Source organism: Corvus hawaiiensis, chromosome 24 (genome assembly GCF_020740725.1).
Source record: "Corvus hawaiiensis isolate bCorHaw1 chromosome 24, bCorHaw1.pri.cur, whole genome shotgun sequence".
Taxonomy (NCBI): Eukaryota; Metazoa; Chordata; class Aves; order Passeriformes; family Corvidae; genus Corvus; species Corvus hawaiiensis.
The window spans coordinates 4,879,754-4,895,128 of NC_063236.1; the positions used below are offsets into that span (position 1 = coordinate 4,879,754).

Consider the following 15,375-nt stretch of genomic DNA (forward strand, 5'->3'; position numbering starts at 1 on the left):
TAGCTTCTGCTTCCAGATGTTGTTCCCTTCTGTGGTCCAGCTTTGGTCTGTGGATTCCTGGATTCTTAGATTTCTGTCTAGAGGCCACTTGACATCTAGTAAAAAAATTCATTGAATAATTCCAACATCAGGCATGTGCTTTAGTGATATCAAGCCTATCATTTTGAGTCATCTGACAGTGGTTTTAATGGGCATGGGATGTTCCCAGGCCTTTTTCCTCCATGAGATTAAGAATTTATGCTTTCCTTAGGTGATAGTTTGGTGCTTAGTTTCTCCTCAGTAGGTCTTAATGCTTTTGTCTTCTGTTTTGAGGAGCCATTTGGTATTAAAAATACAGAATATTAAGGTGGAACTGAAGTTAAGACTCATATTTGTTCTGCAACAGGAGATTCATACTGTGAGTCAGGGAGGAGTTTTTAACAAATATCATTGGCTGCCTGATGCTGTTTCTGTTTGAGTTGGAAGGGCAGAGCCCTGGGCAGGAGAGTAAAGGTTGTGCCATGGCTGTGTAAAGATAAAACTGTCTCCCTAACCTCAGTCCAGGCACTGCTCCCCATGTATTTGTTGGGCTCTCAGCCTTGTGCAAAGGTTTCTCTGGCAGAGTAACTTGGGTTTCCATACATGACATTACTTTATTGTGCATAAGATTCCTGCTGCCAAAAGAAACCTGGTTTCCTGCCCAAGGGAAGCTGTAAATTGGACTCACCTCCATGAGTTATTAGTCACTGTTTCTGTGAACTTTCTCCGTTTCTTTCTGTTCTTTAGGTGATTGACAGAAGTAGTGAAATGGGCTAAAACATGTTCCTGTGCTCCTGGAATGGAGCTGCTCCAGCCCTTCCTTGGCTGGACACACTGAGAACACATTTCCATCCTGACTCCAAGGGCTGGGAGGAAGCAATTTGCATTAAATCAGTTGGTTTGTGCATCTCTGCTGGGCATTTTGATTTTTTTTCTAGCAAGGTACCTCAATTAACTGCATTTGTTTGTATCAGGACTGAAAACAGAGATCTTTCAGAACATTCTTCCCTCAGTGGAAGTTAGTTTTTCCCCCAGCCAGTTGTGATTGCCTTGCAGGATTGTTATTGAGCAAATTGAATAGAGGAGGAGCCTGAAGGTTATTTCCTGGGTGTCCCATCTGCAGGTTTGTGTAGTGAAAACAAAAATGACAAAGCAAAGAATTGTGGAATGGGTTGAGTTGGGATTAAAACTCACCTCAGTCCACCCCCTGCCAGGGGGGATGCCCTCCATGGGATTTAGGTGCAGCCTTGGAATTAACTCTTGTGCATATGGCTCTGCTGCTGAAACAAAGATATTTTTTGGCCAGATTGGAGATCCTCAAATGAGAGGATCCACTCCCAAACTGGAACAAAGACTATGGAGAAACACTGAGCTAATACTAAAATCAATTCCATGGTCCTGTAGCTCATTGAAGGCAGACAGAAGAAAGCCCACCCCATAATGCTCCTTCCCTGTGCAGGTGATATCAGCAGGGTTTTGTCACAGCACAGCACTGTGTGTGCAGGAAGTGATTTGGAGTCTTCCAGGTAGAAATGTCTGATTGGAAATAACAATAAGCCAGAAATGTTTCAAACGGACTTGAAGGATTATTTTTGATGCAGCACTTCAGGGCAAGATACTATTATATGGCTATAATATATATGTTATAGATAACATACATCTATATGCATAGATAGAGAGATATAAAATGTGTATGTCTATTTATAATATATATAGTGTATTTATACCCCATATATCTATCACACCAGCAAGTCCATCCTCTTCATTTCACTTGTATTTTTATACACTCCTATTTCTGGCATTCGTTGTACACTGTTTTTCCCTCTTTCTACCTCCAAGACTTTTACATGCTCTTTAAAACAAAGCCATAAATTCCCTGTTTTCTCCCATTCTTTCCTGCAGCTCACCCTGGCTCTGCTGGAACCAGAAGTGGTTTCTCTTCTTGCTGCCACTGCACCATTTCCATCAACCCTTTAGGGATTTGTTTCTTTTCAAAGTTTGATGCTATTCAGAGAATATTCATATTAAAATAGGGTAGGGACTATAATAGGGATTTAAAATATCTTTTTAGAATTTTATCATCTGTACTAAATTTTTTTTTTTTTGGTGGACAAGGTTAAAACTGAATATTTATTTCTGCAGCTGCCACTGGGCAGTGAAGAGTTCCAATGTTTCCTGTTGATAAAATGGATTTCTGTTATTGCAGTGAAGTAAAACAGAAGTATAGCACAACATCACTCTGAATTTGAACAATAAAGCTAAATACATTTTTGCCTTTTAAATTATTTGTGAGTTTTTCCTCTTCTCCTCAGCCTTTTGGGGTTGTGCATGACAGAGCTGCGCCGCTGAGCTTGCGAATAACTGACTTGAAACTGCTTTGAATAATTTTGCTTTTTTTTTGGCTTTTTGTACCTAATCAGAATTGATGTGACTGAAGTACAAATCTTCATAATAATCCTGCATTTACTGGCAGTGATTGGAGGACCACCTTTTTGGCAATCTCTGGTAATTTTGCTCATGTTCTTACTTTATGCTTTGTAATAATCCTGTGGTCACTGAAGGACTCTTGCACATCTGGGCACAGTTTCACTTCTGCAGGAAGGTTTCACTTTTCCTCATAAATGGAAACAGATTTTTGAGTCCAGATCACACAGAGTGAACTGTGGATTCTGGCTGTACCAAAGTCATTAAAACAAGGTTATTTTATACCTTTTGCACGCAGGTGGAAAGCTATCAAACATTGCAATCCTGGCCAACACCTGAATGAATTCCATGCAACAAACAGTGGAGGAATATTAAACTGGGATGAGGATTTGGGGGAGGCTCTTAGAGAGCAGTTGGGAACCATCAGTAAACAATTTGGCCTGAATGTGGCTGATAACTCTTGATTTGTGCAAGGGGAAAACCCTCGATTGTCAGGTGATCCTGATTAAATGAGCTGCTGGCACAGCCTGGCTGCAGATGTTTTATATGTACCTGTGTGTATATCTATATATAATATAGGCTCACCAGGCCATGGCAGCTAACAGTTTGGTAATGATGATAATAATAATAATAATACAAGAGTGAGTATTACTGAAGCCACATTGAGCTATCAAAATGCCATTGTGCACAGAAAAGCATGTATGTGCATACATAAATTCAAAATATATAAATTTACTGGAAATAAAATCCAAAGCATTGATTTCCTGGAAGGTTTTCCTAGTTTTTCTTCCTGGCTATTGATCTTCTCTCTGTATTTGATAAATGCAGTTCTTAAGGAGAAAGAAATTTTGATTTCAATAACATCAAGAGATGGTCAAAAGTCCCTGAAAAGCTTCACCCCAAATGGATGAATTTTTAATCTGCTCTATGTAATGGGAGCAGTGAACCCACAGTATGTGGAGAGGATCCCAAATGAGCTAATTGTGGCCATCCTGATTTTGCTGCTTGTGCTTTCAGGCTTAAAAACCCAAAGACCTTAATTAATTATATAAACTGCAAAGTAAATACCATCTAAAGGGAATGAGGGTGGGTAGGACTGATTAGAAAATAAAAATGAGGCTGCACATCACTTTATTGGTGCTAAGTTTTCAAAAAATACCAGTGTGGCAAACATTCCCATGCAGCTATAATTTAATATTCGGTGTTACAAAGAGAATTTCTCAATTCATGTTCTCAGTTTCCTTTAAAAATAAATAGTAAAGGGGGAAAAATGCTGCCACAGCAACCTCTGGCACAATTCAGTGGTGTTTATGTGAGCTTAGAAATTGGTCTCTTGTTATTAAATAGCTTAAATAACTCCATAACAGCCTTTTCAATAATGCTTTTCAGCAGAATCTTGACATCTATTAGAAGTTCTGGGTTGCAGCAGCATTTGCCTAAGGCAGCTCCCAAAAATACTAAACTATTTTGGTTGGTTTAATGGAGCATTTCTCCAGAGAACAATCTTAATCAGGTCTCCCATGACAATCCTGTTTAATTCAATGAGTGAGATTTTTGTGTTCACTTAGAGATAAATGTTATTTACTGCTTGCAGAGCAAAATAAATCACACAGCCCCATCTCACCCAGCCCTCTCTAATCCTTTAATACTTGATGTGACTGCAAAATTGGTGGCTTGGTATTTTTTATTTGCTTCTGTCTAGGGGAAATACGGAGTAAATAGGGTTGTGTACTCAAACATTCCACTTTTCATGGGAAAAGCAAAACACTCTGAACAGGCAAAATGCAGAGTTGTGGATTTTGGCAATTGTTGCTTTCATTACCTTTCCTTTATTCCATGAAACTATGTGTGCCTGTCCTGGCTCCCTCCTTTCTGGCAGTGTAAATTCTCTTCAAAGCCTGTTAAATGCTGCTCCCCAGGCTCCTGGAGCTGGGTGATTCCTGTGGGATGCTGAGTATCCCAGCTGGAATCACTTGGGACATGCAAGTAAAGCAAGGAAGCTTAGGGTAACTCGTTTAATACATTGATTATTTGGAGTTGATTTTCCTGCTTGAAGGCAGAAAAGTGCTGCGATTGCTGAAGTTTTCTCCCACAGGGTCTGGAATATGAAAAGGCACAAACGCTTTGGGAACATGAAGCTGGAGTTTGGCCCTCTGGAAGTTGTTCCTTGGGCAGATGTGACTGCAGGATATCTGGACAGCTCCAGACTCCAGCTGGGATCCAGCCCTGTGAGAAGGACTCCAGGGGCTGAGTTGCCCAGCTGGGATTGTGGGGTTGGTGGCAGGAGCAGTTCCCGGAGGAAGCGGCTCCGTGTCTCCTTACATGCTCCTCCCTGCTGCTTCCACAAGCCCTTAGCTGAGCTCTGCTCTGGCCTATTTCCTCATAACTTTGCTTTTTAAATCCCAATTTGTGCTGCACAAAACTCTGATGGAATGTACTCTGGAATCCTGGCAGTAATTTTCTGGCAAAATATTCCAGACTTGCTTTAATGCCGGCTCTGGCCACCGCTGCCGACTCCGTCTGTTGCCTGCTGCCCTTGGTTCTTGCCATGCCTGGGCTCTTCCCAAACAGAATCTGGAATCATGGAATGGTTTGGTTTGGAGTGGACCTTAAAGCTCATTCAGTTCCACCCCCTGCCATGGGCAGAGACACCTTCCACTAGCCCAGGTTGCTCCAAGCCCTGTCCAGCCTGTAATGCTACTTTCCCAGGATTTACCTGGATTCAGCAGCTCTCTGGGCACTGCAGCCTTCCCTCTGTAATCAATCTCAGAGGGTTTAACAGAGAACATGATTTGCTTGCAAAAGCTGTGACTGGTGATACTTCCCTGCATTGCTGACATGGTTTTGGGCAGTTCTGCCTGCATGTGGCTTCGGATGAAGCCCCTGGAATCACCAGGAAGGGCAGAATAATTGCAGAGACTGTAGTGATAAATGGAATACCAGACAAGGAAGCCTTGTGGCTGTCTTCCAGTGTCCTCTGGGTTAAAATTCAGGGGCTGCAATGCCACTTTGTAAGAACATTTCCCTCTCTCCCTCTAGTCAGAGGGAAAAAGTAAAAATAATCTGCTATTTCCTTGATTTTGCTGCTTCCCACTTTTGGCCTTGCTGCTCCCATTTTGTACACAGAGAAATTCAGCAGGTGCTGACTTTTTAATCCACTCCTCTGGCTTTCCTCTGCCAAATTTCTGTATGTGGCTGTTTCTCATTAGTATTTTCTGCAGACATGTTTTGCACTGATGCAGCTGCTTGTGTAGGCCAAAAGGAGGCCAAACTGGGTGTTAAAGCAGTGTGGCCTTCTCTCCTTCCCCGAGCATCCCTCTCCAGTGTTCTAGTGGTAGTTGGGAGTTCACGGGGTGTTTTTCACAGCCAACTCGTCTTGGGGAAATGTCAGCCTTAATGTCCTTGGACTCCTGTATGCAGTTTGCTACTGTTTCCTTTTGCTTGTAAAAGCCAGTTCACCCCGTTCTTTAAATACCAAAGTATCAGTTCTGGGGCAGAGGCCAGCACAGGTACATGAGTCCTGAGCCTCCTGACATTAATGAATGATTGCAGGTACTGCTCCAGGCTGGCAATTCAAGCCTTCTCTTTACTTATCTTTATTCTTTCTCTACAGTCTTGCAGAAAAGGCCTTTTTTTTTTTTTTTTTGCCTTAGCAAGGGTGAAATATATTTGAGTGTCATGAAACTGGGCAGGGTTTGGGGAGTGGGCTGAACAAGGCATGGAGGATTAAAGCTCCTCTGCCTCTTATTCATGCCCTGGAAAGATCAAGAGATTCACTTGTTGAGTGGAATGGAAAACTTAGGATCTTCAAGAATGATCTTCAAGCTCTGGGAGCATTTGGACAACACTCTCAGGCACAGGGTGGGATTGTTGGGGTGTCTGTGTAGGAACAGGGGTTGGACTGGATGCTCCTGATGGGTCCCTTCCAGCTCATAGTATCCCATGATTTATCTTCTGAATGCTACTCTGAGAGTGTAATTAAAGAAAAATAGAAGCAGCTTGACCTTCTTTGAAGTTCTGTTCCTGGCTGGACTCACTGGGGAGCTGAGCGTTTATTCAGTTGAGTGCCACGACTTCAGCTCCCAAATGAAGAGCTTTTAGCAGTTGAATAGATACAGTTGGGAAGTTTTGGGTAGTTATCTCTAAACCCTTGCATCCATAACATATTTCCTGTGGTTTAGTTTGGACTATTTTCTTCTTCATTTCTAGTTTTTCCTGTTCTGCTTGAAACATGACCGTTAAAAGACAAAGGAAACTTTCGAAACTGCCTGTGCTCGTTCTCCCCCTCTTTAGCAACCTCATCCTTCCTGGGTCACTGACTCGGATCTGGCTTGTCTGATCTCTTTGCTTGCCTTGCCCAGAAGATCAGATCCAGTCCCTGAAGGGGTTTATCTGACCATCCCAAGTGGCTCTTGCTCTGCCCAGTTTGATCTTGACTGCAGCTTCAGGAAAGGTGATGATTCTCTTCCCTGGGATGATTTAGGGCAAGTTCTTGGTTTCTGTCCATTTCTCTGCTTTTGGTGTCTCTTCTCTGGTAACTGAACATAAATCTGGCTTTCTGGGAAGCTTCATGGAAGGATTTTTGGAAAATACATTTTTCTCTGTAGGAATGTCAATCTCTGTATAGCAGAGAAAGAAGAGCAAACGTTGTGTTGGAAAGTGGAGTGTTTGAGTGCACCTGAAATATTAACCCAAATTTGAGTTTGTGCATATTTTAACTTCTTGTCTCTCTTCCATTAAGATTCCAATACTGAATATTCAGGTGAAAATATTCCCAGCTCTCTGTACTGTGGCAGGAACCATATTCTCCTGTACAAACTACTTTGGTGTGATCTTCACGGGTGGAGTTGGCAAAAATGGATCCACTATAGCAGTGAGTACCTTGGGCTGCCAGTTCCTCCTCAGCACGGAGGCTCTTCAGCCACAGTTTGTATTTAACATAAACCCTCCTCCTTGGGAAATATTTTCCCTTCAACTCCTTGCTGGCATGGGAAAAACAAGTTAATATTGTGTGTGTAAGAATAGTAGATTTAGGAGTCAGAGTTTTAAAATTTTTGAATAAAAGTACTCATTGTACTTTGATATTTGTTTTTGAATTAATGAGACCCAGGTTATACAAATACACTCCTCTCTGAAGAGTTCATAGAAAAATCCTGTGCAAAAATCCATTCAGAAGGAAAATTTTCAAGAAGATTCTGGGTTTGATCCTTATAAAAGATCTATTATTCATATTACCAGTGTAAAAGAACAAGTGGAGGTGTCTGCACAAGCACCTTCTGTTGCAAATCTGATTTTTTTCCCCAGCACCAGAAATTTTCCACCACATTCTCAGCTGCTGCTTGCTCAAGTTTCACCACTTTTTGTTCCTTTTACCAGCATTCAGAAAGAAGTTTCTAATGTGACTTTATTTTTACCCCCTCATTGCACTCCACGTGCAGGGCTCTTGGAGGTTTCTTTGCAATGTGCACATTTTATTAACCTCGTGCTTTCATCTCGCCGTAGGGAACGAGTGTCCTCTCACCTTTTCTCCATATTGGCTCAGTGATCGCCTTGGCTGCAATGATCTACAAGAAATCTGCTGTGCAGCTCTTTGAGAGGCACCCCTGCCTCTACATTCTGACTTTTGGCTTTGTGTCTGCTAAGATCACAAATAAACTGGTGGTGAGTGTGCCAGAGCCTTCCTGAGTCTTGTTGCAGGAGAACTTTTTGTAGATGATGGAGCTCTCTATGTGTTCCACTGAGTAACTTGCACTTGTTTGTGTGCTGAAGAGATACTCGTGCTTTGCTTTAAGTAGCCTGGAGGTGCAGCAGAGCCTTTTTCTGTTTGAAAGGGCAGTGGAAAGCTGGAGTTGATGCTGTGCTTGCACAGGCAGCACCAGGACAGCTCAGAGCTGTTTCTCCGCCTTCCCCAGCTGTTAATTCACACTTTTGCAGTGTATTTGTGCACATGTGTGAAGAGCTGGGCTGGAACAGAGGTGGCTGGAATCCCCTTCAGATGCAAAGAGGAGGAGGGTTTGTCAGAAGGAGGGGAGGTGATGGAGCTGCTGAGGTTTGGAACACTTGCTGAGGGTTTAACTTAAAGAATTGGAGGGAAATAGGGGTTAAAATCATTAACAGGTTTGTACAAGGGCGGAGGTGTCAATGAATGAGGGTTAAACAGCTCCTGCCTGAAATACCATCCCAGTTCTGCAGGGCTCTGTTGGGCTGCTGTGAGCTGGGTCAGTGCTGGACTTATCTCACAATGGAAGAGTTCAAATTCACAGCGGAGGAAGAGTTTAAGCTCACAGTGGAAGAAAAGTTTCTTTCTTACCAGACCTGCTTTGGTGCTCAGTCCCATCCCAGCCGTGCTGGGCAGTGAGGATGGAGTGTGGGGTGGGTTCTGTGCCTGTAGGGAGGTGGGAAGGTCACACTTGAACACCAAAAATGTTCATGAAATTGTAACCAGACAGAGGTGGTGATCCTTGTGGAATGGGAGAAAAAGAGGTGGAGAGAGAGGAACACCAAGTGTCCCTGACTTTTGAAGCTCCAGCAGCTGTGAGATTTTGTTTCCAGGCTCAGCTTTAAAATTTACCAGTCTGCTTCAATTTCACTGTTTGGTTTGTGGCAGGAGGAGCAGGTGGGCTGGAAAACATGTTAGTTTTTTTTCCTGTGCTACATTCTCTGCAAACCCTGCATCTCTGTAGCTGTGGAGCTCTGTGGTTCAAACAATATTGCTGCTGCCACTTGAGTATTTGATATTTTGCAGTAAAGTGGCTTTGTGTATTCTGAAAATCACTCTGCCTTGGCTGGCACATGTTTATTTCTTAAACTTCTCTTTTTTTTACTGCAGGTTGCCCATATGACCAAGAGTGAGATGTATCTGTATGACACAGCATTCATAGGCCCAGCACTGCTGTTCCTTGACCAGTATTTTAACAGCTTTATTGATGAATATATTGTCCTCTGGATTGCCCTGGTGAGTCCAGGCTCATTTTATTAATTAGCTCTGCCACTAATTCATTGTGTTGGCTGTGCCCAACTGAGTCCCCTGGAGGGGATGGGACTGAGAAGGAACATCACAGGGTGGATTTGAAGCTGGTGCAGAGCTGAGCAGGGTCACAGTGTCCCTGGCTTGGGGTTGGGACAGTCCTGGGCACCGTCTGGGTGAGGGGATCGAGGCCCTCCCAGTCAGTTTGCAGAGGACACCAGGCTGGGTGGGATGTGCATCTGCTGGAGGGGTCTGGACAGGCTGGATCCGTAGCCAAGGCCAGCAGTGGGAGGGTCAACCAGGCCAAGTGCCAGGTCCTGTCCTTGGGTCACAGCAGCCCCATGGAATGCTCCAGGCTTGGGGAAGAGCGGCTGGGAAGCTGGGAAGGGATCTGGGAGTGCTGGTGACAGTGGCTGGACATGTGCCCAGGTGGGCAAGAGGCCAATGGCCTCTGGGCTGTCAGAGCCATGGTGTGTCCAGAGGCCCAGTGTGGTGCCCTGTGCTGGCACTGCTGGGGCACCTCCAGTCCTGGGATCAGTTCTGGGCCCCTCCTGACAAGAGACATTGAGGGGCTGGAGCGTGTCCAGGGCAGGGAACAGGGCTGGGGAAGGGTCTGGAGCCCCAGGAGCGGCTGAGGGAGCTGGGAAAGGGGCTCAGGCTGGAGCAAAGGAGGCTCAGGGGGACCTTGTGGCTCTGCACAAGTCCCTGACAGGAGGGGGCAGCCGGGGGGGTCGGGCTCTGCTGCCAGGGAACAGGGACAGGAGGAGAGGGAACGGCCTCAGGGTGGATATTTGAAAAAAAATTTGCTGAAGGAGTTAATCAGGCATGGGAATAAGTTGCCCTGGGCAGTGATGGAGTCACCATCCCTGGAAGTATTCAAGAGGTGTCTGGATGTGGCACCCGGGAACATGGGTTAAGGGTGATTATGGTGGCTCTGGGGTGATGGTGGGACTTGATGATCTTGAAGGTCTCTTCCAACCTCGATGACTCTGTGATAATTTAAAATTTTAAAGCACTGTAGCACATATTCAAGGCTTAGATTAGAATATTTTGCAGATGAGTGTTGCTGCCTCATTAGCAGGGGTCTGTGATGGGCAGTGCAGGGGTGCTCTGGCTGTGCCTTAAGCTCTGGAATGTCCATCCTGACTCCAGCACCCATTGGGAAAAAGATCTTAAATTCAGCTCATCTGGGCTGATCAAATGCTCGAGTTTAATGTACAAAACCAGTGTTAACCTTTTAGTAAAATTTTGTTGATGTGATGTGATGTGAGAAGACGTTGTGTGTGTGGCTATCACCGTTCAGAGTTAATGGGGCATTTCACGGTATCTGTGTGGCTGCTGTAACTCTTCTCCACTCTCTCATTGTAGAATTAAGAGTCTGTCTTATCTTGGGCTGGAAAGAAGCCCAGCATTCCCAGAAACCCTTTAGGGGGGGATGCCCCATCCCTGGCAGTGTCCAAGGCCGGGTTGGACAGGGCTTGGAGCAACCTGGGCTAGTGGAAGGTGTCTCTGCCCATGGCAGGGGTGGAGCTGGATGGGCTCTAAAGTCTCTTCCATCCCAAGCCACGGTTATTCCTGGGGTTGGAGATTTAGCTCAGTGGACCACAGTGCTGTGGAGTGTGGGCTCTTACACCCGTGTGTGGCCCTTGAGGAACATGGGGGTGTAACTGTGGATGATTTTCCCCTGTGCAGATCCTGTCCCTGTTCGACCTGCTCCGATACTGTGTCAGTGTGTGCAACCAGATCGCTGCCCACCTGCACATCCACGTGTTCCGCATCAAGGGCTGCCCCTCGCACTCAAACCACCACTAGGGACGGCCGCTGCTGCAGGGGAAGGGAGGAGGAGTTGGGTTTCCACGGAATGGATGAAGACTTGTAGGAGACTAAGGCAAAAAGCAGATAAGAACAAAGTAATTTATAATAATCAATGTTGTATAACTTTTCTTCTTTGTTATCAGTAACACTCCTAACTAGTCTCCTGCCTGAGAGAGTGAATTTCAAGTACACCCTAGTCAACTCTCCACGTAGTCAACTCTGTTGGTTCCAAGCCCGGGAAAGCATGCAGGGAGTAATGCTCTGTCTTTGTAATTACCTTGATTACAAATTAATCTCTATATGGTGAATGGATCCCCACCAACTGAAGTTTCTAATGTAGTATAATTACAGCTGCAATCTGATTTGCTTTTAATTTTAATATTTCATCATCTCTTAGTGATATACTTGTTTAGTGTCCACTTGGAATTTATTTACTAAAGACCTGAGCTGGTAAAACCCAGAGATATCTCACTAAGTTGTGTGGCTGCAGCAGCTGCCAGGTGGGAGCCAGGCTGGGGTGGATTTTGCTCGTGCATTGCTGACAAAGCGGTTTCATGCTGAACAGGGTCCTGCGAGCCAAGGGGTGCCCGGCATGCAAAATAGTGTGGTATCTTTGTCAATTAATTTTATTTTTTTAAATAAACATTATCTAAAAAGACAACTTATTTCTCAATTTTCTTCAGTGGAAAAGACTATAAGAAAAAAAATTTACTGTTTACTTTTTTATGTATAAAACTTAAGCAAAATTTCCTTTCTGCTCTTAATAAATAAGAATTCTGAGAGCAACAGTTGTCTTGAGATGTGTGTGTTGCTCTGTCCTGCTTAGACTTGTGAAGGACAAACCTGCCTGCACTTTAGAGAGTGCTTTTATGTGGATCATGTTGTCATTCCAGGATCTCAGAGAACTTTGCCTGCTATATAGTGCAGTAAGTTTGGGTTTCTTTCTTCTGTTGTTGTTTTAATACTATTTTAATTGTGGTGAACTGCACAAGGGACACCAAGTTAGATTAATGGAGGGTTTAATTGCATGTTAATGAAATTCACCTGGTGCCATGGGCCCTGGCACTGAGGGAAACTTCAGCCTCCGAGCAAAGGGGCTGATGTGCAGAGCAGGGAGTGTCTCTGAGCAGGATCTGCCTTGGCTGTGGGGGAGCTGCTGGGGACAGAGCTGGAATGCTGGGATCCCATGTCTGAAATCCTAGCCCTCTGACCATGGAGCATCTCTCTGAAGATGGGAAGGAAACTTCTCCTCTGTGCTGGGAGCCCAGGCCAAGGCAGTGCCTGTGGACAACGACATGGCTCTGAAGGAGCCAAACACAGCTCATGTTCAGAATAAAAGCCAAGCCAAAAAACCCCACACCTCAGTAACAAAGTCAAAACCTCCCTCAGCTCCTGGAAGCGCTGATGCGGATTTCCTGTTATACTCCAGTGATTAGAAAATGTGCTCAGGAAGTGGAGAGAAAACTCAGTTCCTGCAGTGCCTGAAGAGGTTTGAAACCCTTGTTCCCCCTCCCTGGGCAGTGCTCAGTGTCCCACTGCTGTGGACTGAGAGATTGGGCTTCCTTGTGTCCTGGCAGGGACAGGACTGGAGAGGACATGGAGGAAGGTGGCTCTGGTTTAGTGGTTGAAGTGTTTGTGGGGGCAGAGCAGGCTGGCCCTGCTGGGCTGTGCTGGGAAGTGGAGCAGAGGTGCCAGGTCCTTCAGCTCAGCCTTGGCACAGAGATGTGCCCAGTGTTGTGCCTTCTGTGCTTGGAAGACTCTTGGTTCCTTCCTGCAGGGTGGCACCGTGTCAGCAAGTGAGATGGAGGTCCTGTGTCAGCCTGGGGGCACGGGGGGAGTTGGGAACATGCTCAGGATGAGGAGGAGACTCTTGCAGGGCTTCCCCACTCCACCCTTGCACTGCCACTTGGAATCTTGTGAGCAGCAGCTTTATGGCAAGCGCAGCTGAGGGTTCTCTGGGCACCTGGCCCTGTGTTGAGGGTCTCCTCAGGGTCCCTGCTGGGCTGGAGGCAGAGAGGGCATTTGGTTCCTGCATCCTGACACTCCTGGGGCAGCTCCCAAGTGTCCTGGAGCTCTGCTCCAAGTGCCTTGGTGCCGGGAGCATCTCTGTGTGTGAGGTGACAGCTCTAGAATGACATTGTTAGATATAAGTGGCATTCAGGGAACTCATTAATTGAGTTTTAACTGCAGTGAGCTGGGGAAAGGGTTGATTTGGACAATGCAGCCTCTGCTACTGCTCTTCAAGGGGAGCAGGTAAAAGTCTGCAAGGGAAGAGCCTGGAAGGGTTTGAAAGTGCCCTTTACAAACCATGTGTTTCCTTTCATCAGCACTGAGTGGGTGCAGAGCTGTTGCTGGAAAGTCCCTCCCTGGAGTGTGAGTGGTTTCCTCGAATCAGAATCAGTCCAGTGCTTCATCCAGTCCAACCTTTGACCAAACACCTCTGTGCCCACTTACCCATGTAAACAACGAGATTCCTGCTCTCAGTCCTCAGGGCTTCAAGATTAGGCTGCTCCAAATAATTTGATACGTGAGACTGGAGAAGAACCAAAGCCTTTAAAAAGCTGTGTAGGACCAGACTTCCATGTGCAAAACTGAAGCCTGCTGCTGTTCAGGAAATGCAATAGGACACCTTTTCCCGAGCTTTTCACTCCCTGGAAGTCTGGATGACCCCAGCCAAGAAACAACTCCATTTCTCTGCTGATGCAGTTTCAGTGTCATCAGGGAACAGTCCCTGCTGGCAATCCAAGCCCTCTAAAGTGCTGCTGTGGCTCTGGGTATGGTGACAGATAATGGAATAAATGACCTTTCCACCTGCCTTGTTTGTGGCCATGGCTCACATCAGACGTGCTTGTGGGGCCAAGAAGGGGAGCAGGGGATTTGTGGGCTCAGCCCGATCTCGTGATGTGCTCTTTCACTTTTGGTTGTGTCCAGAAGACGCTCAGGAGGAACTTCTGCAGCAGCAGCACCTGGGACTGAGAACATGCCCTGCTAGAAAAATACAGTTCTGCTCTGCAGGTTTTCTTCTCCATTTGTAAAGAGAAGCTGGAAGTTTCCCCTGGGTGTTGTGTTGGCTCTTTAAGCGCTGCTGAAGGAGTTTCCTTGCTCTGATAAGGGGTTTAACACAGGAAAGGGGCAGGTCAGGACACCTCAGGGCCTCTTTCTGTGTCATCCAAGTGTCAGCTTTGTTTCAAAGCAGTATTTTCCTCCTCTTCCCATCCTACCCAGCTCGCCCCAGGTACCTCCAGTGCTGCTGTAGCCCAGCTGTGGGTGTGGAATGGAGCTGCAGAGGAGTTGAATCATTTCCAGGGTGTGAGGACTGCAGCAGTTCCGAGGTTACAGCCTGGTGGGCCAGGAGTGGGGTGGGAGCAGGGGCTGTTCCTGCCCTGGAGCCGTTCACCTCCAGCAGGGTGAACCCTCCCAGGACTGCTTGCTGGCACTGAGGCTGCTGGCAGAGGGTGACACATGCCAGAGCATGAAACTTATCTTCCCCAGGGCAGCTGCATAGCAGGGATTGAGTCCCAAATCAGCAGCGGGGCTGAGCTGCCTGCTGTTGTCTGGGTGGTGTGAGCTGGCCAGTGCTCTGCTGGGAACTATGTTAACAATTTAGCAGAATAAATGAGCTCTTTCCAGTTCAGGAAAACGTTTCTTGGCACTGTTTTATTTACTGTTGTAGGCTTGGATCAAGAGTTGGGCAAATCTCGAGCAGGAAGAAAGATTTAAAAATACGCTGTGGGTTGTGCTGATGTGCTGCAGCGTGACCCAGCCCCGGTGTCCCTGCTCCCAGCAGCCCCAGCTGAGCCTTCCCAGTGTGTCCCCAGCAAACAGCCTGTCCACCCTTTGGGCATTAAAGGGAAGGTGTTAAAGCCAGAACTTAACAAATGCCTATAAAAACCAGGAGGGTGTCTTTTACACAAGGAGACAGTGATAGGACAGGGAGGAATGAATTTAAACTAAAATAGGAGATTTTTAGATGGGATATTGGGAAGAAACTCTTCCCTGTGAGGGTGGGGAGGCCCTGGCACAGGGTGCCCAGGGAAGCTGTGGCTGCCCCTGGATCCCTGGCAGTGTCCAAGGCCAGGTTGGACTGGGCTTGGAGCAGCCTGGGACAGTGGAAGGTGCCCCTGCCCATGGCAGAGGGTGGGACTGGGTGA

General features: G+C 46.1%; 1 protein-coding gene across 2 annotated transcripts in view; it reads left to right on the forward strand.

The window, feature by feature from the left end:
• The window catches only part of CEPT1 (choline/ethanolamine phosphotransferase 1), a 30,198-nt gene extending 18,186 nt beyond the window's left edge, over positions 1 to 12,012 (forward strand). Inside the window, exons 4-8 of one of the 2 annotated variants that reach the window (XM_048327626.1) lie at positions 2,439 to 2,523; positions 7,184 to 7,315; positions 7,945 to 8,103; positions 9,272 to 9,397; positions 11,102 to 12,012. In XM_048327626.1, the coding sequence (XP_048183583.1) occupies positions 2,439 to 2,523; positions 7,184 to 7,315; positions 7,945 to 8,103; positions 9,272 to 9,397; positions 11,102 to 11,221 (622 nt within the window). In that variant the 3' untranslated portion in view covers positions 11,222 to 12,012. The remainder of the gene's footprint in view (positions 1 to 2,438; positions 2,524 to 7,183; positions 7,316 to 7,944; positions 8,104 to 9,271; positions 9,398 to 11,101) is intronic. The other variant, XM_048327625.1, reaches the window with a different exon arrangement.
• Positions 12,013 to 15,375: the final 3,363 nt, after the last annotated feature.